General features: G+C 47.1%; 1 protein-coding gene across 2 annotated transcripts; it reads right to left on the minus strand.

Moving 5' to 3' along the window:
• On the minus strand, window positions 1-26904 carry Msantd3 (Myb/SANT DNA binding domain containing 3). 2 transcript variants are annotated; one of them, XM_057790657.1, is made up of 3 exons: window positions 26767-26904; window positions 13344-13794; window positions 1-4911 (listed from the first exon to the last, which is right to left on the minus strand). In XM_057790657.1, the coding sequence occupies exons 2-3, from the start codon at window positions 13759-13761 to the stop codon at window positions 4502-4504; spliced, it is 828 nt and encodes a 275-aa protein (XP_057646640.1). In that variant the 5' UTR covers window positions 13762-13794; window positions 26767-26904; the 3' UTR covers window positions 1-4501. The 2 variants fall into 2 exon arrangements, with proteins under 2 accessions (XP_057646640.1, XP_057646641.1); XM_057790658.1 differs by lacking the exon at window positions 26767-26904 and adding an exon at window positions 26449-26582.
• Between the last annotated feature and the right edge of the window lie 387 nt (window positions 26905-27291).

Genomic DNA, 27291 nt, shown 5'->3' on the forward strand with positions numbered 1-27291 from the left:
TCTTTATTTCAAAAGTGCTTTACCAACACATACTAATCTTCACAACATCCAAGGGAGGTAGATAAGTATTACATCACTTTCACGGATGGAGAAACTGAGGCAGAGATTAGTAAACTCTGTAGAAGAGCATAATAGTATGGCACAATTGGGAAAGCATCTGCTGCTGTCACAGGTTCCTGGTCACCTTTCCCATGACTTTTGAGTCCCACGAACACAAAAGGTAGCAACTGTAGCATGGAAGCAAGTCACTGAAACATGGACCAAGGCTGCCTCAGGGGCTGAACAAGCCATGCTCCAAGCATCCAAGGAACAAGCATCCTTATACCTTCCACCTGAAGCTTGGGAGAGTGGAAGCTGTGGTGGGGCAGAAGGGGCTGGAGAAACGGGGTTGGGGAGAGGAGAGGAGAAAATACAAACATAAGGAAACAGGGAAGGGAGGAGTAGGAGGACCGCCTGGGAAAGAGCCCAGCAGGAAGGATGGCACACAGAAATGAAGTGCCATCCCCCTGAAAAGCTCAGGCATCCCGAAATGCTACTAAAAGGGCAATTCTCAGCAATGACATTACAGAGCCACTCCTCATAGCTTTGCCAAATATAATTATCAGGTCCTTGTGACATTCCCAGGAGGCACAATCATTCCTTTCCTCTGGCCTAAACCAAGTGCTGATGTAATTGACCTGACACGGCAGAGACTGTTGACAACTCAAATGTACTCTCCTCTGTGTCATCTCTGCCTTCCAGTCTCTTCGGAAGTGAAACAAAAGAAAATGCACTTAGAGATTGTCCTGGCAAAACCCTTGAAACAGTCCTAAATTATGGACCCACTGGGTAGGATGCCATCTTTGATTTTTTTTTTTTTAAAGAAGTGTGATATTAATACATGGAGGTCACCAACCTTTTCCAGCCAGGATTTCTCTATTCAACATGGGACATAAAAAACAAAATGAAACAAAATAAACAAAACACCTCAAATTGGTGGGTGCCAACTATCTAGAGAAAAACTGGAGGCCACCACAAAAAACAAACAAATAAACAAACAAAAAACCTGCTGTAAGAGATATCAAATGAGAGGCCTCTAGTGGCAATGGGGATATTGGTGACAGAGGCAGTGCCAAATGAGTCAGGTATCCAAGGACCAGGTGGAAGGAACAAGGATAAGAGGAGAAAAGTCACGGCAGAGATATGACAGCCAAAGACCTGAGAACAAGTGCCAGTGTTTGTACCTAGGCTCCTCTACGATAAGTTGCATGGTCCTAGAGGACATTTGCATCGTCCCTTCGTGTCACTCACCAGTATTCCCTCATGAGTCTAGCTCTGAACATCTTCCACTCCTCTCTAACAAAAACCATCACCAAGTCTGCCTCTACCCTTCACACTGGTCTCCATTTCCCCACCTTCCCCTGGTCCTGACACCTCACCTAAGCAAAGCCAAGCCCGCCTACTTGTAAGCCCCAACTTCAGTCTCCTCTTGTCTCAGTTCCATCTTCTAATTTTCCTCCTGGTGCACAGCTTTGATCCAATCTGAAAATCCCCCTCTCCCTCACTCTTCTCTCTCCCGTCTACGTGTCATTGAGTGATGTGCTCTGCATTCCAAATCACCTACCAAAATGTCAGCTCGAAAGCCTCAATTCAAATACCACCCTTCTACGACTCCTTTCCGCGCTTTTCCTGGTTTTCCATTCTCTGAAAAAGCATTTTGACAATGTGTACCAGTTAAGTCCACAGTCCACTGGGTACCAGCCCTCCCCGACACCTGGGCAACGTCCATGATGTTCAATCATATCTTAATATTTTCTCATATGTATCTATCCCACAATTCCTGTCAAGAAATGATTATTGCATTTCCACCTCAAGTAATAACGGGCTTAAAAGCAAAATGAATTGGGATGTGCTGTGTTTGCTCACGAATGAAGATGCTTCAGCAAGCACTCTGTAACATTATCCAAGTCTCGTCATAAAACAAATCCTTGATACAGCTGCGAGAGAAAGGGTACAGACAGCAGGTGGGGCTGTGTGTTTCAGAACCAAGAGACCCTGTCTGAAGTTCTCTTTTGCTATTTACTAGCTTCAGGCCTGGTGCCAGATGGGTTCTCTAAGCATCAATTCCTGACTTCATCATGGCTTTGTGGAATTAAGAATCAACAGATATGTAATTGTGAACTCTGCACAAAGTGGTTCTCAATCTCAACGATGCATCATAATCACTTATAAAGGTCCCCAAAATACTGAATATCAGGCCCCACCCATTATCAACTGACTCAGAACCTCTGGAAGGGAGACCCAGTGGGGCTAATTAATTATAAAATATTATTTCGAGCACATAGTCAAATATTGCAGACCACTACTGCACACTCATAAATACCATTAGCAGTACAGCAAGGGGCTTTAGGCTCTGGCTTAATTATCCTGCATTTGTTCAGTCAGGAATTAGTTCAGTGCTTTTATAGTCCAATTAAAATGGACTATGGTGTGGGGAAGTTTTTTGTTAATCTATGCTGCTGTTTGTGAGTTTAAGTCATAAATTCTTAGAAAAGCATAACCACCACATCACTGTATGCAAAAGATGCAAAGCTTCTGGAGGTCCCTTTAAGTCTGGGCATTCAGAGATGTGCTGAGCAGACCGTCAGATCAGGAATAACCTGGGACCTACACAAAGAGCAGGAAGAATCTCACGCCTCACTCTGGGATGTGCATCTTAATAAGATGTTTTGATAGATCAGTAGGGGAAGCAAAGGCAACCCTCTTTATCTTACATCTGTGTTTAGACCTTTCCATCCCTGTCCTGATCCTGAAGGGGGACACAGGGAGTCGATTCCTATCCTCCACACACCATCTGAACTCGAGACTTTAAAACCCTTCATTCTCTGGAGGATCCATTTAATAAAAACTAAGAACAGAAAACCCTCATGAAAGGATCCTACTTCTAGTCCCTCGTTTCAGGATATATCTAAAATAATGGACTAATTCCTCTAAAATATTTAAAATAGATTCAATGTACAAAATTGATACCTGCTTATGTTATATGCAGTGCACAGATTGTGAGTCTGGGAGAACCTCACAAATCCTTACAGGCCCCAGGCCCCAAGTTCCAAAGCTTGGCCACGTCTGGATACAGCCCTGTGTAGCCCCACACCCTCCAGGCTGCCATGATGTCAGCCGTATGCACACAGGGTGTCACAAGCCACACCATGGCTAAAGAGCTGAAATGGGCTCCACACATGATATAGATAAACTCCCTTGTTCTGTGGACAGGAAGCACCAGGTCAAGGTTTTAGGGAGTTGGCCAGAGTCACACAGCACCCTCACACAGAGCCACACTTAACACACCAGTCCTGAAGGCTACCACCCCCCACCCAACACCAGTTCTCATTCCAAGAAAACGCTCACCTGCCTGGGCACTGAAGCGTCACTCTGCAGCTTCCAGCTACCACAGCCCCAAACTCTAAAGGATCTAAAGGATCATTCTGCTTTTTTTTTTTAACACTAGGCTATAGCAGAAACCTCACAGCTCAATCAAAACACCATTTATCCATTCATATCTCCAAATATGTTGGTAACAGATCCTTACAAAGCCTCATCCTGGCTGATGTGCAACCCCAGCAACACAGCATCACCACCAGCTAAGGCCTTGATGAGCACAGCGAGAGCAGGCCTTTCCTAAGGAGGCCAGAGACAAAAGTCAGGGCAACGACTCATGCACAACCATTCATTCATTCAGTAGTAAAAAGTCAGGATGGGAGGAAGGTCTGGGCTGGGCTGGCAGCACCTTTAAAAACATACACAGTGGTACTGTAACATTTTAAGACGTTTTTAATAAAACAAACAGGATGTAGGAACCTAACTGAACATTAATCCCTCAAAGTTGTTCTATCCCTACTTCTACTAAAACCACCACTGTGAGAGACACTCCTTGGAAAGCCTCTTTGGGAAAAGCCTTAAAAGGCAGTTGTGAGCCCTGTTAGGAAATGCCCTTCCAAAGGCTGGGCTTCCTGGACATCTTCACTCGGAGAGTGACACCCAAAAGGTGGAGAAACAGCCCGCAGGGCAGCCTCAACAGTGGCGGAGGGGGGGCTGCCCAGCAATCTGGGCTCAAAAGCTCCACTGTCAGCTGAAAAAACAAACTAAAAAATAAAGTAAAAATCACCAGCCAAACTCCTTTTTCATCACACTTGCATTTCGTTAAAAAAAAAAAAAAAAAGAAAAAGAAAGAAAAGAAAATACAGCACTCACACATGGTTCTTCTACGAATTCTAATTAAGAAACGTGACGTTCAGTGAGTTCTAGCACGCACAGTGGTGATCTTCAGAGACTGGACCAGCTTCTTGGCCACGTGAGGGGTACATGGGACGCAGCTGTTTACCTGAATGATTTCTTAAATAACTGACTACCACCACTCTAATTTTCCTAGGCATAGCTCCGTTACAGGCTACCGACCGCCAAAGTCCCATCCCAAACTTGCTTTGCCAACACACAGTAACTACAGGGGAGCCATCCCCCAGTCTTAGGGTGAATTGGGAAAGGGCCGGTTAAATGAGGAAACGGGCCACTCCTTGGTAAAAGTTTGTAGTTTCCTTTCCCAGTACATCTTCTTCTTGTTGAGGACTTCCATCTTGATCCTGTGCTCCTCCTCCGCCATCTCGCACTCGCGCTCTATCTGCTGGATTTTGGCCACGTGCACCTCGTTCATCTGGATCAGCTGGAGCTGGAGGATGGACATTTGCTGGTGGTGCTCCTCCTCGTGCATCTTCTTTAAAGCACCTTCCTGAGTGGTTTTGCTCCTGTAGTTCTTATTGGCTGTGATTCTGACGGCCGAACATGAAGGTTCCGGCTGCGAGGTCCCCTCACACACTGGAAAATGGACGAACTCTTTCTCTCCATCGCACAGTTCTCTATTGGAAGCAGCAAAGGATTCTGGAAACAATAACAGCAAAAACAAAACAAAACAAAAAAACAAACAAAAAAAAACAAAAAAAAACAGTAGCGGGAAACATGTTAAAAGACTTTACAGGCAGAAGAAAAACATCGGTCCAATCCCAGACAGCAACGTTCCTCATTGCAGGGTCTGCACTTGGCCCTCTGACCTCACCTGACTTTTGCTGACTTTTGTCGCTGGGGCATCTCCAGGACATGGTCAGAGACTCTGCTTTCATCTGGCTGTCAGCCCCAGCACTGTGGGGAGGAGGCAGTGCTCAGCTCCCTTACCCTCTCTCTCCTCAGCACCTGACAAACCTTGGAATCCCCTTCCTCCATTACCCACCTTCCTCCTTGATTGCCCCTCAAGTCTCCTTGGAGTATGGAGGCTCCTGTTCCATTCACCTGTCCCCCTTTTGGTACCCCCTCCTGAGGTCCCCATCTCTGGCTCTATTGTCAATTTAACCTCATAATCTGGTCCCAACCTTGCTTCTTCCTTGTTTCGCTCTCCTGTTCTCTGAAGTCATGCTTCTGTGTCTCACTACTCCCACAACTTGGAGTTAGACTCAGTACTTATCCCTCCCACACACCAGTTTCTCTTTTTCAACCTCCTCTGTGATCCCTGCTGGTTCAGGGCCAACACTGGTTGTTCTGAAACCTCAGACCTCTCCTTCCTAAGTGTTCTCCTTAACAGCACTCAGCACACAGTGTTCCATTCTGGCACAGGGCCTTGCTCATTTCATTTATCCGTGGATACTAATTACCTTCCTTGGTACCCAGTGGATGGCTAGTGATGCTTATTGGCCTGAATACACAAAGAAAAGAGCACATGGACATAAAAAGGTTCCTTTTGTAGATGCGGTGTGTACACTGGTATTTTTATAGGGCTATAATATTAGTCTTAGAGAATGTCAATAAGAAAACCACTAACTCCAATAGCTCGTGGATCTTTTTGTTTGTTTGCTTGTTTGCGATAGGGCCTCCATCCCCGGCCGTGCACAGACTTGCTGTGCAGCTGAGAATGACCTTTAACTTTTCATCCTCCTGCCTCTACTCCCCACCCCATTGCCTGCGGCTGGGATTACAAGCATGCAAACCACCTGGTTTCGGGTGAAGCTAGGAGCTGAAGCTAGGAGCTTTCTCACAGTGGGCAAGCACTCTCTACACCTCCAGCGTCCCCGCGGAGATCTCTAGCTGTGACGCCAAGACTGTCTTGAGAAGCTCTCCATCTCAGTAATGAGAATCTTCTCCTTAGAGAAAAGTTAATACTAATTTATTAACAAAATTGATTACATGATATGTCCAGTACATGATTCTGGAAGAGGGGATGCCGGGAATGGTAACAGCTGCTGGGGGGAACCTAACTCATAACGGTCTACTAATGGAAGGAGAATGGCTCCTGTCAGGACGACTCCACTCCGAGGGCTGAGGTAACAGCTATAAGGAGTCTCTAATTAAGGCTAAAGAAAAGGCAGAAATCTGAAATACAGAAATTTTTGGTAGAGAAGGAAAAAAAACCCTTTTTAAAATAATTTATTTAACTTTACTTTATGTGATTGGTGTGAAGGTACCAGATGCTCTGGAACTGGAGGTACAGACAGTGAGCTGCCATGTGGGTGCTGGGAATTGAACCCAGGTCTCCTGGAAGAGCAGCCAATGCCCCCAAGCACTCAAGTGCTGAGCCATTTCTCCAGTCCGGGGGTGGGGGGACCAAACACTTTAGTATCATCTAGATAGTGAGAATGTCTCCCTAGTTACTCCTACCAAGTCCAACAGCTCTCACCAGGACTCAGTGTCCTTCCTGCAAATTCTCGGTCTTCCTGGCACTAGCTGAAACCAGGTATTACACATGCCTGTCTCCTAGTACATAGAAAACTGAGGTAGGAGGTTCACCTGATGCCCTCCTCTGGCTTCTGTGGGCACTGCGTGCATATAGTACACATGCAAGCAAAATGCATACACATAAATAAAAATAAATCTTTAAAAATAAATATCTCCCCCTCCAAAAAAAGGAAAGGGGGAAAAAGTCTCTGATTGTTTCCTCCCCCTCAGGTCTCCAGCTCTTTGGAGGGAGAAATGGCCTCTCACTTCACTCTCGTGTAGAGCCCAGCGCAGAGCCTGGGACGGCAGGGAGCACTGGATAAATGCATGTGGACGGAGCTAGTGACAGTGGGGCACATCTCTCCCCACCTGACACAGGAGACAGGGATGTGAAGGACGACACTGAGCAGAGGCCCTCGGATGTGAGGCTCGACCACCTTACCTCCCGTTTCCTTCCCCATCTCAGATCTGAAAATGGTTTTGATTTTGAAGACTGAAAACAGACACTTCTACCCTCACAGCTCGAGTCCACGCCTATGCGCCTTTAAAGTTCACCCATTCACAATGTAAAACTTCCAATTCTCAGATATTCCCCTGTATCTGAACAATCCTAGGCTTCAGGGACATGGTGGTGGCAGTGCCCACAGTGGCCGTCCCGTGCACCACACAGCCACCCGCGCTTTACAGTCCCTCAGCCAACGTCTACAGCCTCTGGTGACTCCAGGAAACCAAATCTAGCATCCAAGGCCATCTGGCAACACGAAAATCCAGGATTCTGATCCAGGCCCGCGTAACAACAAAATCATAGCATCGTAACGTCTGTAAGCAAAGAAATGATTCTTTTTTAAGATGTGTGCCACCATACGCGTTCCAAGAAAACAGCCAGACCTCTTAAGACTGGAGGAAGACAGGACTTAAAGCCAGACAGACCAGTAGAGTAATTTTCAAACAAATATTAGCACCTATACATAGATGCTAGTACTCAGGCTGAGCGATCCCTCATCGGAAAAAGACTAGCCTGGAAATAGCCGCCTGCTGTAAACGTATACCCTACCGTCTCTCTCCTAGGTGAAATGATGCCACCTGAAATAGAAAACGGCCCAATTCTATGCAAAAAGAGTGGGAAGACTTTCCGGGGACTGAGAACTCAGCAAGAGGGTGTTCTATCACTTGGGTAATTTGAGTAAATTTTACATTCTCAGGAGAAGCCTTCTACAACAATGAACAGACGAGAAGAAAACTGTGCAGGACAGTGTCTGGTTAGCTCATCAGAACGAAGGAAAGATGCCTGAGGAAATAAGTGCAATGCAGTGGCTGTGCGAACGGAGTTTACATCTTAACTAAAATGAAAAGTCCGGGCTTACACACAACAGCAGACCTGGGTCTTACGCATGCTCTTCCAGGTGAGGAGAGCAAAGGCCAACCCACTCTAGCACAGGTGTAGCGTGTGGACTATGAGTACAGGTGAGAGAATATCAAAGCATGGCAGAGCCATCAGGATGCAATACGAGAGAACACACACAGCTAACACTCTCGAGGATGCAAGGGTGCCGCTACTGGAAATCCATCGCAGTCCTCTGTACCTGAGCTCACACCCTAGGAGAGGACTGGGTTCAACAGCGAAAAGGGATTTAGAAGGAAACGTTCACATGATTTAATGAAAGCTTCATAACAGAGATACAATGCAAAAATTTAAATATAACTTCTCATAAACGGTGTGGCTGCTATTAAAAATGCCCAGTTCTCTTAAATGTATTCAAGGCACTACTGAGATGGCTCAGTGGGTAAAGGTGCTTGCTGTCAACTCCGATGGCCTGAGCTGGACCCCAGGATCCATGTGGTAAATAATAGAGCCCAGTCCTCCAAGTTGTCTTCTGACCCTACACAGGCTGCAGCAAGCACAAATGCAATTAAAGAAATAAATCATCTTAATGTATTTCAACTGTCGTCTTACCCACTAGGCCACCTCTCCACACCTGTTCTTCAAAAAGGATAATTATCACAGATCACAAAGTCTGCACACTAGAAACTGTGATAAGGAGCCAGTGCCTACAGGACAAACACTGGTTTTCTTATGAATACGTCCCTAAGTATATTTCAAAAATGGTAAGGCCTCTGTGTTCAAGCACTGCTGAACGTGTCAAGAAAGTCTTCGACGAAGCCATGAACATCCACAGGTTAGTGACACGGAGATGCTATCTCCCGTAATAACACAGCTAGAGGGAGGCCTCTAGTGGAGTCTGTTAAACTCCATCCTGCTCACCATTCTATAATAAACTCCAGCACATCTCTGGGAACCCAGCACTGATCAGCAGAGTAGACTATAAACTGCATGAGTAACTCTGAGTGCTTACACCCACATTACCAAAAGCTACACTGATTTTGTGATATATTTTATCCAGTGTTATCTGAAAACTTATTTAAACATGTAATTAACATAAAATTATTGATGAGATTCTTTTGTGATATTAAGGCTTCAAAATGTGGTGCGTGTGATTACAGATCACCTCAGTTTTGTCTACTCATTTTTCAACAGCTTATTAGCCTCTGGCCACATGGCTTCTGCATTAGACACTACAGTGTTACAGATACAAAAGCAACACACACGGTCATGTGTCAAAAACACACAAGATATTTACATTTTCTACCTTTTCCTGTGCCAATTTGCAGAAACTATCGTTAATAATGATAGCTTCCCTACCCCTCCCAATTTTTTTTTGTTATTTAACTCTATTACCGCTTGCGTGTGTAGAGAGAGAGGGAGGGAAGGAGGGAGGGAGGGAAGAAAGGGAGCTGGGGCATGTGATGTGGGATGCCGAGATGTCCCTCTGTATGCTGTGAATATGTTTTATTACCATTGGTTAATAAAGAAGTTGTTTTGGCCTATGGAAGGGCTAGGCAGGAAATTCAAGCAGAGATAGAGGGAGAAAGAAGGCAGAGTCGGGAGACGCCAGCAGCCACTGGGGAAGCAAGATGTGAGGTAACAAGTGACGGGCCTCATGGTAAAATATAGACTAACAGAAATGGGTTAAATTGTAAGCGCTAGTTAATAATAAGCCTGAGCTAATAGGTCAAACAGTTAATATTAAGCCTCTGAATGGTTATTTTAAAAGCAGCTGTGGGACCTGGTGGGATGAGAAACCTCCAGCTACAGAGAGGAGCATCTCGTCTAGGACAGAGGAAGACACCAGATGCCCTGCTCCATCACTCTGCCTTATTCCCTTGGGACAGGGTGTCTCCCTGAACCTGAGCTGGATTTGTGACTCCCAGAGGTCCTCCTGTCCCCCTCCCTACAGAACTGGGATTACAGCTGGCGTTTTGTGGAGCAGTGGGACTCTGAACAGCAGCACTATACCCACTGAGCCATCTCTGCAGGACCTTCTCCTGACTTCTCCAAAGTAAACTGAAATATAAAATGGGTCAAGACCCTAAAGCCATTTTGAATTGCAGAAAGAGTTCCAGTGCCTCAACTATTAGTGTTAGCATCACTTTGGGCATGTCAAGACTCGCTGCTCTCAGGTCTGTCATAGAGGCAGGAGCTTTGGTTGTGTTTTAACAAACACCAGCAAACAGGGAGACCTCCAGTGTGACCTATGTACAAGTATCTAAGTTAAAATAACTTGCAGAGATGTCTCTCAGTAATAAAAACACTCGCTGTTCTTACAAAGCACCAGGGTTTGGTTCCTAGAACCAGTATCAGGCAGCTCACAACTGTCTGTAACTCCAGTTCCAGGGGAATCTGACACCCTCTCTGGCCTCCATAGGTACCCTGCATGTGTGTGGTGCATATACAAACATACATACACTGTCACACACATATGTGTAAAATCAAACAAATCTTAATAAATGTCTTACAAATGGGTCTCTAGCAAACGCCACTACAGAAAGGGCATCAAGGATCCATATTTTGGCCAAGAGTAGTGGTGTACGCTTTTAGTTCCAGTAATTGGGAGGCAGAGGCAATTAGACCTCTATTAGCTCAATGCCAGCCTGGCCTATATAAAGAGTTCCAGACCAGCCAGAGCTACATAATGAGACTAAATCTGAAATAAAAAAAAGTGACGAGATGAAATCTCTAGATCCTACCTCAGATTTTAAAAGTGTGTGTGTGTGGTGGGGTTGTTCCCCAAATACAACTCTATAAGGGCTTGTGAGATGGCTCATGGATAAAGCTACTTGCCACCAAGCCTGAGATCAGTCCCCAAGAATCTCATGATAGGAGGAGAACTAAAAACATAAAAAGAATAGCTACAGAACTGACACATAAAATCTAGAACACACATTTGCTAAATAAGTGGCACTCCCAGGAGCGTCTTCCTCAGCACAGCCCAGGACCCGGGGAAAGTCAGCCCTGCTAACCCATCTCCTCCTCCTCCGTTCCCAGAGCCAGGACCTGGGAAAAGTCAGCCCTGCTAACCCATCTCCTCCTCCTCCGTTCCCAGAGCCAGGACCTGGGAAAAGTCAGCCCTGCTAACCCATCTCCTCCTCCTCCATTCCCAGAGCCAGGACCCGGGGAAAGTCAGCCCTGCTAACCCATCTCCTCCTCCTCCGTTCCCAGAACCAGGACCCGGGGAAAGTCAGCCCTGCTAACCCATCTCCTTCATTTCCAGAGCCACGCCTTCGGCTGCACTGACTGAATGCTCTGCAGTCACAGCAAAGTGACCAAAGCCTCAAAGACCAGCAAAGGAGGTGCATGCCCCACAGAAGCAGCATGGAGGGAGAAGAGAGCCGGCGGTGCCCACGTAAACTGTCTCTGCCAAGAGTTAGCTTGGCATGGGACCCCGAGAATTAATACCCAGACATCAGTCTCCTATGTCATGAAATGATACATAAGGTTCATGACAACTGACCACGGTGGTCACCCAGCCTACTAGCCTGGACTTAATCCACTGATTAGAAAGCAAAGTCTGGGCCGTATTTTAGCTTCCTAGGATGATCCACCCACAGGGGAAAAGTGTTAATCAAAAGCACGTATTTGGCTCACATGGTAACTACCTTTCTCACTCTACACAGCATTCTTGGTTTCTAATAGTTTCTTATGACTTTTAATCAACAGGAGCCAGGCCCTCGGAGATCTGTCTACTCTGGGGACACTGAATTCAGTGTTCTACAAGGTAAGACCCAGATTTCCCAGGCAAGTGCTTGCTGGGTCCTTGGAGCACCTCTGTGCAGTCCCGTAGCAAGCCCACCGGCCTTCCTCTGCTGTGGCATACCTTCTGCAAACTGCAATGACCTTTTATAGAAAGGTGCCATTTCCTATCTTAAAAGAGGTGGGAGTTTTTGACAGTTTATCTATCTGCATTTCTAACCTCTGCCTGCCTGCAGACAGGGGCACCTCTTGATGCCCACCTTCTGAAGCCATGGGTAACCAACCATACATCTTTGATTGCAGACTGTCTCTTCGTTCCCTGAGAATTATATGTGGCATGTTTAGCTCTTTTCAAGAGGAGTATGTTAAAATTTAACTTTCGTTCCTAGAATTTCTCTAAATCCCTAGAATGACAAAAATAAGAAAATTGGGTCACAGTACTACAGTGAGTGAAAATACTGGTAAGAACTGGAGTGAACGCTAACACAGTGCTTTGCTGATTTAGTCTCTGTACTTTGGATGCATTTTTTTTAAAAAAAAATTATATTTCTAGTCAGGCATGGTGGTGCACGTCTTTAATCCCAGCACTCTCAAGACACAGGCAGGTGGATCTCTGTGAGTGAGGCCAGCCTGGTCTACAGAGTGAGTTCCAGGTCAGCCAAGGCTACACAGAGAAACCCTGTGTATATATATTTAATATATATGTAATTTCTTTAATTCATCTTAGTGTGTATATGACTCTCTGTGGCCCTGCATATGAGCATGGGGATGCCTGCACAAACCAGGATATGGTATTGATTCCCAGGGGCTGGAGTTACAGGCAACTGTCCACTGCCAAACATGGGTGCTGGGAACTGAACTCTGGTCCTCTGTAAGAACAGCAAGTGCTCTGAATCACTGAGCCATCTCTCGAGTCGCTAATCCTGTGCTTCTGTTTCTAAATTGGAAATAGTTTACTCATTTAACACGGCCTTTTGAATGATTTAAAGCAGGACCTAACAGTAGCTTCTCAAAAACAGCTTTTTAAAAGACCGAGTGAACGAACAGAAATCTCCATCAAATTCCTTTTAATAAAACAGATATGGTTTGAGCTAAGCAATCAGAATACCACGTTAATGAGCATGATACACATGCGCTCTTTATGGTTAAGCTATAATCGTCTCTGCATAAAAATAAAAATAAAAAAAATCGGGATTTCTGTTCTGAAGGCCTTGTGTAACGACCCAGTCTGATATCAACATTTCTTACACATTTGAAGCATTTTACAGTTGCAGTGTTAAGGGGCTGGAGAGTTGGCTCAGTGGTTAAGAGCACTGGTTGCTCTTTGCTCTTCTAGAGGTCCTGAATTCATCCCAGCAACCTCATGGTGGCTCACAATCATCTATAGTGGGATCTGATGCCCTCTTCTGGTACAAGGTCGTACATGCAGATAGAGCACCCATATACGTTAAATAAATAAGTCTTAATAATAATAAAAAAAAACCCGTGTTTCTCTGTTCCAGCCCCACTGCCCGGGAAGCACCTTGAGCAGCTGCGTCCTGGTGGTATTCCGGCTCCTCGTCAGGCGGGCTCTGCAGGAAGTACAGTTGCTCTGGCAGCATGCTGCTGATCTTCTCCTTGCCCAGGACCTGGTTACTCAGCAGGGGGCTCCCGCTGCGCTTCACTTTCTCCCTTCTCTCGTGCGCCATAATTTTTTTGGTCCGAGCCTTGATGTTCTCCCAGCACTTCTTGAGCTGTTTGAAATCCCGCAGCGACACGCTGGGCTGGGAGTTGTACTCGTGCGCCAGCGCCTGCCAGGTGCGCTGCTTGAGGGCGATAGTCCGCGCATCGCTTTTCTTACACTCCAGCACATACTTGTACTTCTCCACTAAAGCAAGCAAGATGCTCTTCTCCAGCTCGGAGAAGTATTTGGCCGGTTTAATAATTTCGTTGTTTTGCATTTTCCACTCTGTTTCTCCTGGTTGTTAGCTAGCCTGCAAAGGGAAGTTTGAAGAAAGAATTACCAATTCTAGCGATAAAAATGGCACAAGTTACTGAGACTTATAGTCCCTAACTTGGTTCCCTTCTTTATAATGGGGCAAGTAACTTATTTTTCACTAATGGTGAGCCACAAGAAGACGTCCAGAACTTTACTGAGAATGGGATCTCTCATTCTCCAAGTCGACTTCCCAGGAGTCTACGGACACCCACTTATCACTCTGTTCTCTGATTTATCTCTGCTTAATGGAAGGAGCTGGTTAGTTATTTCCGCTTGGGAAATAAACAGCCTACTCTTTTTTCTTTTCTTATTTATTTATTATTTTGGCACAGATGAAGGTAGAGGAGATCACTGTCTAATCAAACAGATCAAGTTATATATATAAAAGCACTACCAAGATTTCAGACTCATAAAGACATTGCTCCTGGATATCTGATATTTTTATTTTAATTATTGTTTAGATTTATTTTTGTGTATGTTTTGCCTATATGTATGTCTACGTACCACTCACAAGCCTGGTGCCCAGGGAGGTCCGAAGACGGTGCTGGATCTCCTGGCACTGGAATGACAGACAACAGTGAGCCGCCATGTGGGTGCTGGGAATCAAACCCAGGTCCTTTGTAAGAACAAGTGTTCTTAACCATTGAGCCAGCTCTCCAGCCCTGATATCTGATGGTTTCAGTTTTGTATCCTTGACCTGGGTGATGCAACTGGGGCAACCTCGGGTCCTTCTTCGAAACGAGAGGAGAAGCCCAGCATGGTAAAGGGAGCATTGTGAGCTGGAGCCCACAGTGAGTTCTAGACCAGTCTAGGCTACCGTGTGAGATCATGTCTCAAAAAGAAAAGAAAGAAAGAAAAAGTGAGAGGCGAAGTCTGTGACCCATCGGGTCTGAGCCACTGTTTTTATTTATTCTATGTTATTTGGTGTTTTGAGACAGAGTTTCTCTGTGCAGTCCTGGGTGATCTGGAACTCCCTATGCAGACCAGGCTGGCCTCAAGTCAGAGATCTGCCTATCCCTGCCTCCCGTGCACCACCACAGCCTGGCAACTGAAAGCCACTTTTTTTTTTTAATATTTATTTATTATGTATACAATATTCTGTCTGTGTGTACGCCTGCAGGCCAGAAGAGGGCACCAGACCCCATTACAGATGGTTGTGAGCCACCATGTGGTTGACGGGAATTAAACTCAGGACCTTTGGAAGAGCAGGCAATGCTCTTAACCTCTGAGCCATCTCTCCAGCCCTGAAAGCCACTCTTGAGAGTCTACAGTCTTAAGAAACAATTTCTGTAATTTCAGTAGAGTGCTCCTCTCCACAACTGAGGGAGGCAAGAGCCGAAAAGCTGAAGTGAACTGCCCGGGGCACAAAGGCAGCAGGGGAGTCTGAGATCTTCCAGTCCCAGAACCTAGTGTTCCTGGTGCCATTCTATGACTATTGGACTTTGGGCAGTTTCGAATTATTCAACCAGGACTCCTTAAGTCACCCCGCCCTCCTCTACAGTGCCGGGTGCCGAGTACTTTACAAATGCCCCTCTGTGCTGATGTGTACGAAACCCCCCGCCCCCACCCCACCACCATCTTCTGCTCACAAGAGTTTTCCTGTGAGATGAATCCCTCACGTGAGTGATGGCAAACACGGCAGAGCCACAGCAGCTGCAGAACACAGTGAGCGCTGGAACATCCCCTTCCGAAAAGGACCAACACAGCCCAGACCCTTTTATGTTCTCCAAGCCTCTGATCTTTCAGAGTAGTGGGCAAACATCAAGATATTGATGGTGAAATCCACTTAAAACTGCCCACTTCTTAACAAGAGGACTGGGAGCCACCTTGAAAGGAGTTGACTGGTGGCTAGAAGTGAGGTCACCCGAACACCAAGAGTGACAGAATACCAAGTTCACTATACTGTTTCCTCAATTATTTTGTTCATTTGAATTTTTCCATAAAAAAATATAGGGGGAAAGGCTGTGGCTTTTTTTCTCTTTTTCTTTTTCCCTTTTGATACAGGATCTCATATAGCCTGAGACTTTAAGAAAAACATATCACCTTATGGGGGCTATTTAAGAGCGCCTGATGCTCTTCCAGAGGACCAGAGCTCAGTTCTCAGCACTCAGCAGAGTTCAGTTATTGAGCAGCTCACAACCCACTACAGTTTGAGCTTTAGGGGATTCAGCACCTTCTTGTGCCTTCTGCAGGTGCACGCGCACACACGCACACATGCACACACATGTGCACTCACACACGAACCATCACATAAAAAGCAAACTTTAAGCCAGCACTCACACCCACAACACCTGCTGAGAGGTATCCTGCGGTATCAGACTGAGGCTGGAGCAGAGGAGGCCCCACAATGCTCTACACCTCATCTCCAGTCAGGCTTAGAAAGAATACTGCGGGGAGGGGTATCGCAGTCACACTGGGCACACAGGGTACCAGCGTTACAAAGACAACTAAACACGTGTCAAAAATAGGTTTGCAAAGCTAAATAAGGGGCCATTTTTCTTCAACGCCATGACCCTGGTTCATACTACCCATGCCTTGTATTATTCCAGTAGTCCCATGATGACACCCAATCAGGGCTCCTTTTTCCCCCACAGGTCAAAATTAACTCTTTGTTTTCATCAGTATGTCTACTCCCTATTATCCATTGTTCCCCAAACTAAAATTTTTGAACACAGGTCCTGCGCAGCTGTCCTCTCCCGCATCATCTCTATCTTACGCCACATCCATGACCAACTCTCTGGGCTTTTACTACAGAGTCAGTGGGCACAATGGGAGTTATGAAAAAATTAAAAAAGCCAATTCTGACTTGCCCACACCCACACCTCTGCCTCAGGAGCAATGATATGTCTACTGCACCCGTGTGTTCCCTGTTCTTTTAAGAATGGCGGCTCTAAGGACTCAGGTTTCTAATTCGCAAATGAAAAGGGTTTCACTATTTTTCCTGTTAGATATAAAGCTATTTTAAATATTTGCATATGCTTACTTTCTAAATAAATATTCCTCATACTTTGACTATTTTTTCAAAACCCATCTAGACAAGGAGCTGTCGCCTCAAAAGATGAAAGCATCCAAACTGTCTTTGTAAACTGTGTAACTGACTACATCCCACTTACAGCACACAGGTCCATCTGTCTGTCTACTTCTCTGCTCTTGTCGCGAACATTCTAATTCTACCCAACTGTGGAGGTGAAAAACGTCTTTTCGTCGCTTAATGTTCCATGATCTTGGCTCTCGGGCAGACAAACCACACTTTGAGGTTCAGTCTCTGTGACACTTGGTAGAGCTGAGTTTGTCAAGCATTTTAGGAAGACTTCCTTGCCATGTATGCAGTACCACTGGCTGCCATCAGGTGGTGATGGATAGAAAGGTCAGGGTTGGGGGCAGGAGTGCTGAAATTTCAGAGTTCTGCCTTAAGGGTGGCCAGGCTGAACCCCAGTAAGAGCAGATAAGTTTGAGCTCTTCCCGTGAGTTAGGCTGTATACCGAATGCTTTAGGTGCAGTATGTCATTTCATCTTCCCCTAAATCGCTCTTGAGAGAATCATCCATTACCCTTCAATTTTTCTGTTAAAGAAAAATCTAAGTACCAGAAGAAATTATACAACTGCTCTCAAAAGCAAATACCCAGAATTACCAACACCTGGGAACCATTAACAGCCTATTAACTAAACTGTTATTTAATCACTAGCTAAGTACAACCAGAGTTGCTAATTTACTTTGCTTAATCTCGTAGAACACCAGGCCTCTCTGGGCCCTGTGGTTGTGTTCAGCAGGAAGTTAAAAGGGGTTCTGATGTAAGCCCAAGCTTTTGCACCCCACAGTTTCCTTGTGGATTCCCAAGAGTCTTGTGAGGGGGGCTGTTTAACTCTACAAACTAATGATTATGTCTATTTCCAAAATAAGGAGCTGAGACCCAGGAACCTGCCACGGTCACAGAGACAGTGAGTGGCAGAACCAGGAGTCATAGCCAGCACAAGTCTGCAAAGCCTACACTCCTCTGCTCGGCCTGGTTCTCTCATTTCAGCTCTGGAGATGGTCTCTACTTCCTGCTAAAATGATGTCAATTACTGGGCAATCTAGTGATCTGCTGGCAAAGGTCCAATGACAGGGCAGACTGGGGAGCGGTGTCTGCTCTGCCCATCCCCACTTGCTGGTTCTGTCCTCTTTCCTCCCCACCTCCTTGCTCTCTCTTAAACGGAGGGCCCACACATTTCCCCACGAACGCACTCCTCACTCTACCCCAGCCTGTCTGATAAAAACTGGAAGCAACTACAGAGATAATGCAGTGCTTTAAAGTGGGCCACACCCAGGGGTAGGGTGGCATCCCACAGGACACCTGACTGACAGTTCTCGGCAAACAAACAATTTCCCAAGTAAGAGATCTCTCTAGCAAAGTGTGTCATTGGAAATACCAAGGCCAAAAAGCATAATCTAGTTTAAAACTAATCCGCGATGTCCATATAGGTTACAGACGGCAACACAGCAAGCCTTCCCATTTGTGTGAGCTTTCGTTAGCGTTAGCTGTCTTCTCTGCCCCCTACTCTGCTCAGCAGCAACTCCTTGTGGGTGCTGGTCTGCTCGTATACCACCTGTGAGTATATTATCATGGTTGTAACCCGACAGCAGCCCTGTGACCCTCACAAGTGGGTCCCAGTAGACAGTGAATGCACATGTACATTTTATATAGGTATAAAACCACCAGCCACACGCAGAATATCATATAAAACAAAGCTGTGTTAAAGTATACTAAAAAGCTGCATTAAAGTAAAAATGGTCAATAAAACAGCAAAATCCAAATGCAGTGAAAGTTTCCCTGGGGCTTGGCAAAGATCTGAAGACAGGTCTAAATAAAAGAGCACAGTAATTCTAATACCATAAAAGAACAAAGAGGAAGCGATTAGCACAATTCCCAAAACACTAACATTGATTAAACCAGAAGTTGATGACCAGGTACTAATTTATTTAATATTCACCTTAAAAGGGAAAGCCAGCTGTTTTGTGAACTGAATGACTGTATGTTACCAACTCCCAATACTAAATCGTTAGTCTCCAGTGGGCTGCATTTGGGATTAGACACTTAGAGAAGTAATTAGGATTAAATGAGACTCCAAGTATGGACCTTTGGTCCAACAGGAATAGTGCCCTAACAGAGACATCAGAGACCTTGCACACTTCCACTGTGGACAAAGAAGGGGGCAGGTGAGCATACTACCAAGACAAGAGCCTCGCAATGAAACCTTTCTTGCCAACACCTTGATCTAGGCCTTCTCAGGCACGGAAACTACAAGGGAAAGATTGTGCTGAAGCCACGCAATCTGCGGTATTTTGTTATGGCAAGCAAAGAAGACTGATAATGACAATTTGTGATGTTAAAGGGTGAAACCAAGTCTTAAGGCTTGAGCAAAGTCTAGAGAAACAGCAAAGATTTTGTTTCTATTGCCTTTTATAGAAAAAAAATCACACTTGGAAGTTAATCCTGGTAACTGAAGAACTAGGGTGGAGACCTTAGACGGGTCAGGCAGTAATAAGCCGGACTCCCAAGGCGAGCTGAAATGAAGCAAGATACGGGGTACCAAGAACCTGCACTCAAATTCTGGCCAACATTTGAGCTGTGCATCTCTGGGCGGGTCAGTGCATCACCTGCGAGATGGATTAATAAGCCTGAACCCCACACCAAGCCCAGCAGTGAGTAAGAAGCAAGATTAGCGCATCTGTGCACTGTGGTTCTTTCTGTTTAACCCCATTTCAAACTGCTTCCAAAGTAGCATGATCTGGATAACGTATACTTAAACATATGCTTACCAGCCTTTTATTCCCAACACATAAAATTTAACCAATATAGAATGCACTCCTATAGAAGGCTAAGCACTGTCCTAAAATCTATGGCGGACACAAAGATAAGTGGAACCCCACATCTTGGGAAGAGTACACTCACAAGCAGATGCCTGAAAGGAATGGCATTCAGGAACAGACACCATAACAAAGGACCACGTGCCCTGGCTGTTCCAGGACGGGAAGAGGGGGTCTGCACTCTTGTGAACAAGAGACCACATGGGTCTAAGGATGTGACTGGAAAGAGCCAAAGGAGATAATTCAGAGTTTTGTCCCAGGGGGTGGGGTAAGAGAGGTTCTGCAGCTGGAGTGGGACAATGTTCATAGGGAGAAAGAAATGTGTTAAAGGACGTCATGACCAGGATGTGTCTGAGCACACACAGGAGGACGGGAGGAAGAGAATGCAGAGGCACTGAGATGCACAGGGCCCAAAAGAGCGACAGTCCTGAGCTGGCATCAGAGAATGGTGCTCCCTAAGGTGGAGAGACTGCAGTCCCGCAGGACCGTAACTCAGCACAGAGCTCCTGTAGCACTGAGTGGCGATGCGGGCACAGCAGCAGAGATATGCCCAGGACTTTCTTCCAGGACAGAGCTGTTCCTAAGAATAAGAACCTTAATGCCCACTAGAAACAAATTAGCAGCGGAACAAAACAGGTTCGGAGCCTGAAAGACATAAAGGAGTAACGTATGATATATGGACGTCGTGGGTGGGCGGAGGGACCTGTCAGATAACTCCCATGGAGGCCTGCCAACAGGTTACAGTCTGTCCTAAGAAAGCAAAGGTTAGTTCCTACTTTGTTACCATTCTGTATCCTGATTCAACATCTTCAAAATGATCATTCTTTGAAATAACCCAAATCCTAGCTTATTAAAACTTTAAAAAGAAAAAAAAAAGACCTCACCTCACCTCTCCTTCATCACAGATGAGAAATCTACGGCTTGGCACACATAATGGCGTTTTGGGGACCTGGTAACGGAGGGGACAGCCTGCCCCTGATGCTTCATGGTTTATTTCCAAGCTCTGTCCTCACATCATCCCATTAAGATGCCCTTTTCTGTGAGGTATTTTCAAGTAATCCCCCACCATCCCATCTGCTGTGATTTGGATCATAAGGCCCCTTGTGTTAGAGCCTGGTGCCCAGCTTGACATTCTCGGGAAGAACTGGAACCGTCAGAGGTAGCTCTAGTGGGGTGACTTTAGGACAAGGATTGAGCACCTGAAGGAGACAGCAGAACTCCAGCCCCTTCCTCATCTTCTCTTTGCTCCGTGGCCTCCTCCGTGCTAAGGAATCTTTCTCTACCATGTACTCCCATTGTGCCACACTGCCCTGCCATAGGCCCAAATCAACGGGGCCGACTGAATGAAGACCTCAAGAAGTCTGAGCCTTGACAGATGTATGGCACACACCTTTAATCCCAGCTCTTGAAGCAGAGACAGATGGACCTTTAGTTCAAAGCTAGTTTCATCTAAATAGCAAGTTCCAGGTCACCCAAGGCTGCGTAGGCCTTGTCTCAGACAAACAAAAAGCATGAGCCCAAATAATCATCCAATCCCCAAATGCAGTGCAAGGGCTAAAGCCATGGCTTCGTGCATGCTGGGCAAGTGTGCACTTCTCAGCCACAACCCCAACCCAGGCCGCTTCTTTTTATAACCTGGTTAGCTCAGAGTTAGGCGCAGTGACAGGAAGCTGACTGACACGTCATCTGAAAACTTAAGAGCTCTCTGTCACTTATTTTGTGACATGCAGCAAGCTCTCGCTCCTCCCTGCCAGTTCCTCATCTCTGCATTACAACCAAAGCAGGTGCTCTCCAAGTCCCGGCCAGGGCTGGAAGTCCACGTTCACAGTCGCTTTTCTGCGATCTAATTTCTACATTCCACTGCGTGACAGGGATGGCATCTCTGGTTATTCACGAAGCTAGTAGGGGTTTGGACCAATGAAATACAATACCGCACAAAACAATGGAATGGCCCTGAAACTTCAAATGGTCCTTCTGGCTTTAAGGTCATAGAAAGCTTTGATTTTATAAATGAAGCAATTCCAGGTAAAGCAGTCAAGGCCAGTGATCAGTTCTCCAGCGTCTTGAAGACTGTCCACCACGCAGCAGACACTTGACAAATACATGCTGAATGCATGTTGACACACACCCGCTTGCTATTTGTATGTTTTTATTAATTACACTTACGTGTTCTACTATACAAAGTATCTCTTTTGATAAAGGATTAATAGGGAAATTGTAGTTTTCTGCTTGAGAAAACCATGAAGATCGTGAAGGAAGTAGACACGGCAGTTTCTCAGAGCCTTGGGATAACTATGGCTGTCACTTTATGCTTGCACTCTCAGACCTACCTGCCCAGGACAGCTGCTTGTTCTCGCCCTTTCCTCCCTCCCACCTCCTTTCATATCAGAGGGCTTTGCATCAGCACTGACCCTTTTCTTCTAATGTGTTATCCCCTTACCCACTCTCTCCAAGTAGCCAGAGAACGTGGAAGGGTGTATTTTTGCCATCTGTATCCGAGTGGGACTCAGACTGGAACCAGCTTTGTGTTTAAGGCAAGCCCCCACTCCTCACCCTCTTCTTCTCCGTCCTCTGACTTACACAAACCCTTCTTTAAACTAGATAAGTATTCTTAAAAGTCCTGACCCCTTCCTTCACCTCCTCCACAGCTTCATCCTAAATCAGCCCCAGCCCTGGCACCCCTGAAATGCCTTTACATTTATTTATTACTGAAGCCTCCCCGGCAGGAAGTTCTTCTGACATGCAGAAGGTGCCCTTCTGGGGGTGTTCCACGCCATCCTGCCTCTTGGCTTAGCCAGGACACTCTCCTCCACTCCCACTTCAGAAGACTGGGTCCCAGGGCTCTAACCCAGGGCTAGCGTGCTCAGCTCTTAGCACAGGTCTTTTACAGCCGTTTCTCCACGCTGCTATCGTGTGCATCCTCTACACAGGAGATGCTCAGGGCTTGTTCACACACACGGCATCTCTCTGCCGACCTCCTCTATCACTGTCCCATATGGACCAATCCTCCAGGGAGCTGAAGCCATACTAATGATTCCCTCACCATCTGCAAGTCCCATGACATCTGGTGACTTTAACCATACCCATGGGGCTTCCCCAAGCCAAACACCTCAGCGTGTTCTCCAACATGAGCGAGCAGTTACCAAAACTCATTCTACGATTTACCTCAGTATCTACTTCTGTCTCCCCTATTCTCACTGCTTGTCTCTTCTGTCAGACCTCGGTCTGCAACTGGTCTCCTAAATGCCTAATGCCTCTGCCACACAGCCACAGGAGAGGTCGTACTAAAATGCAGCCCTGCTGTATTTAGCCCTGAGACATCTTTTCCATTTCTTAAGTCATAAAGCAAGTCCAAACTCCTCATAAGACACTCAGGGCGTTTCTAGATCCTGCCAGAGTGTCAGCGCCTCCTCCGTCTGCCCCTCCTCATGTATCTTTCAACCTAATCACACCAAACTCACCTTCAAGCCCTTTAATTTGCTATCTTCTCATGGCTCGGTTTATTTCAGACTTCCTCTGCCTGTAATCTTTGCTCCAAGGTCCATTCAGTACCCGTTTCTATCCTAACAGAACCAGCTCCCACGGAATTGTTCTAAAGCCTGCCTAAACAAAGCCCACACGCCTGCTTCTATGTAACAACTTTCCTCCTAAAGTGAGTTTAAACAGTGTAACGTGCATTGTGCTGGTTAACTGTCCTCTGCTATACTGCAAGCTGTCTCTGGGAGGGGGAGGTCCTGCATTGTCTCCACCGAGACTCCCTCTCCTCGGAAAGGAGAAACTAGCAAGCAACAGTAGCTATTAAGAACATTTTGGCCGGGCGGTGGTGGCGCACGCCTTTAATCCCAGCACTTGGGAGGCAGAGGCAGGCGGATCTCTGTGAGTTCGAGACCAGCCTGGTCTACAAGAGCTAGTTCCAGGACAGGCTCCAAAACCACAGAGAAACCCTGTCTCGAAAAACAAAAACAAAAACAACAACAACAACAACAAAAAAAAAGAACATTTTGTCCTGAGAACAGATTAGGAGATCAACTATCTGCAACCAGCTTAACTGAAGATGAAGCTGGAAGTTCACCCATGGAGAAGACAGAGAGGACACTCTTGCCTAGAATTCTCTAGGTTGGGAACTCCAGCTGACTGTCTCAGTTCCCCAGTTAGTTTCTGTCAGATAGCTGTAAACGCCCAGTTTATTATGTTCCCAACCTGCTGCTGTTTGTTCTTTGACCCAAGAAGATGGTCCCACTCTACCTGGGACTCTTGACTGAAAACTCCAGCAGACTACCGTAAGTCCTAGATTTGATCTAGCCTTGTGGTTGATCTCTCAAGTGGTCTATACCCAGTCATCTCTGCTGAATGCTGCGGTTTGATGCTTTGCCATTCAGCTATGTCTACCTGCTACTCACTATTTATTCTTTTACTTTTGCTGTCTTTCTATTCAATAACGCACCTATTCAACACTGAATGCAAGAGTACTGTAGAAGAGTCTCCAGACTCTACCAAACGAATAGCCTACATGCTATATGCACAATGCCACTGCACTTTTAAGAGAGAGAATGTCACAGCTGAGACTCGATAGCATGAATGAGATAAAAGTTGGTGGTCATAGCACATTCAGAATCTCTGCCATAGGGCTCAAATTCATCTCATTGGAGCACACTGCCCCTGAGTCTCTAGCAAATGAGGTGACCCCCGCTTCTACAAGTCCACTGTCAATCATAAACGTCAACCAGTAGCACATCCCACATTTTTTATAATTTGCCCTTTGGGCCCGTCTCCCTCTCTGGAATGGGAAACTCCTAAGGAAATATATAATTTCTGACTCATCTCTGCACCTCAACATGTAGCACATGACTCAGCAAAAGACTGGCGCTCAGGAAACAGTTTTTGAATGAATTTCCTAATGGTCAGGAAATATAGTGAACCACTGTTGAGTTTCCTGCCAACTATTTGAAAAAAGAAAATCATCCTCCTCTCTCTCTCTCTCTCTCTCTCTCTCTCTCTCTCTCTCTCTCTCTCTCTCTCTCACACACACACACACACACACACACACACACACACACCATAATCACAAAGGTAAGAGACAGCAGGGAAATGGATGGGCTCCCAAGGTGTCCCTCTCCCAAAGCACTTGCTCTTTCCACTATGCTGTTTGTTGCCCTTACCATCACCGTGTACCCCCAAGTCCTCTTCTCCGTCCTAGTTTAAAACAAAACACCTTTATCCAAGGAATCACTCATGGGAAAGGTGACACTGGGTAGAAACTGGGAGCATGCAGAGTGCCTTGCTGGTGGCTTCCAGCCGTGGACTGAAGTGGCCAGCTCCACGCCTCACTGCTGGTCCAACTACGGCAGCAGACCCTGGCAGTTTTCCTGGCTTTTTTTTTTTCCCTTACAGTTCTCCCCATTCCAAACTGACACTCTAAAGTTTCTTCAATCCCACTGTGTCACTTAGACAAGTGAAGACAGGTCCCAACACCCCTTCTTCACATCAGCTAGGACTGGTATTTTAAGCATCTTATCAACCTTGAGGGCTGTCCGGTATCTATTTCTCCCGAAACATGCTACCAGGAACACTGCATCCTAAGACGCGCACCGCTTGGTCAGGCCTGGAGTCAGTGCCCGCGTTTCATCTCAACACTTCCGCCCAGCTGCAGGAGGAAGGAGAGACAACTTTGATCTCTCTTCGGGTCTCCTCCCACTCCCCCCCCCCCCAGGAAAGACCTGTCTCAAGATGCAGTGGTGGGGAGAGGAAATGGATGACCCCATCTTTCTCCGGGTTTCTGAATCCTTTTTCTCCATTCCTATCACCCTCTCTGGCCTCAAACTCTCATCGCTGTCCTCAATCCTAACTCAGGAACTATTTTATTAACATGCAGCAATTTCCTGAGTAATCTCACACTCGTGGGCTCTTTTGACATGCTAAACCGCCCCCACCACACACAGAGAGCTCGGGCCCTAATACCCCAGCTCCAGTTTTAAATGTGTGAAAAGATCTGTCTTCACCCTGGAGCCATTCTCCTAAGTACCGCAAACATTTAAACTGTTAAATGTTATTGCACTGATAAAATATCCATTCCCTGTCATCAGAACAAGGAGACTAAATTCTTGTTTCTTACTCCAACATAAAAATTCTCCCTGCAATTTATAGAACTACCTCAGTACCAGTGCGATGATTTAATAATTCATGCCAACTGTTTAGGACCCGGGGCCTGGGACATGTACTTAAATTTAGCTATCAGCGGATACACATTATCTCCCACAATAGTATCTGGGGGTGGTTATTACATCACACCCTACTCCCCCATAATAGAAACATCAATCCAGCAGCCTCAGAGTAAAGGAGCTTCTCCAAGGTCAGTCGGGCCGGGACGTGAGGCGCTGTTTCTTCCTAAGATCCTCGGAAAGAGGGACCCAGCCCATTATCCATCAGGATGGACCGGAGGCAGGGGTCTCAATGGAGACAAGTACGGAAAAGCGGCGAGCGCAGTTCCCTGCACACAGTAGGGATGTGAGGACCGCGGCGCCGCGGGCTCTGCTGGATTTTTCCTCCAGCGCCTCCGGGGCCCCGAGCTCGGAGCACCCCCTCCTCCCAGCGCGTCTGTGAGGCCCGCGCGCCGGCGCTTTGTACGCGGGCGGGCAGGCCGGGTTCCCGGGGCACCGCGGCGCGCGCGGGCGGCCGTCGGCCTGCGGGGAGGAGGGCGCGGTGGCTCGGCCCGAGAGCCCGCCAGACCCCCCCCTCGCCTCGCGCTCCAGCTCCGCCCGCTTTCCCCGGCCGGCCGCGACCCTCCGGGTCTCAGCCTCCTACCTGCAGCGGCGGCGCGGCGGCCGGGGTCCCGGGGAGTTGCGCGGAGGCGCGAGCGCGGCGGCCTGGGCGGCTCTGGCGGGCTAGGCGGCCGGCAGGGCCGCGGGCTCCAGGCGCCGGGCGGCCGCGCGCCCCCGGCCGGCCAGGCCCCGCCGCGCGCGCCGCGGCCACAAAGCCCCGCTTTGCCGCCGCCCCCTCGCGGGCCGCCGCCGCCGCCTCCTACCGCTCCGGTGGGCGCCGCCGAGGGCGGGAGCGCGGCCCCGCGCAGTCCCCCGCAACCCCCCGCCACTCCCGGAGCCGCGGTCCCACTGCGCTGCCCACCTTGGCCCGGGAGCTGCGGAAGGGGACCGTCTCCGCCAACAACAAAAGAATGCATTTTCCTGCGCCAGGGATGTGGCAGTCACCCGCACGAGTTAGCGCGAGCCTCTTGACTGACGTGGGCCCTTTTCTTCGGAGACTCCACGGTGCTAGGAATGGCACCCCCTCCTACTCTTGAGTTCATCGCCAACTTTTGTAGGTTTTTTTAAAAACAATCGACCGGGTGTATCTCCTAAGAGGGTGTGCGCTCTCCCTCCCCCAAAGACCCCGGCTGTGCCCACCGACCTCAGGACCCGCCCTGTGCGCCGACCCAGTGGGACCCAGCGCACGCGGCTTAAACAACTGGGCGCCAAGGGGCCCTTCTTCCGACAAGGCCTTTGCCCCTCCCCCCAAGGATGAAGACTCTTTCTTTTGCTCTGGATCGGTAAAGAAGATTCCAAGCCCAGGGAAGGGCAAAAGAGGGTGGTTAAACTTTTACTTTTCTCTCGAGATGAAACTTAACATAGCATAAAAATAACCATTTAACAA

Source organism: Chionomys nivalis, chromosome 16 (genome assembly GCF_950005125.1).
Source record: "Chionomys nivalis chromosome 16, mChiNiv1.1, whole genome shotgun sequence".
NCBI lineage: Eukaryota > Metazoa > Chordata > Mammalia > Rodentia > Cricetidae > Chionomys > Chionomys nivalis.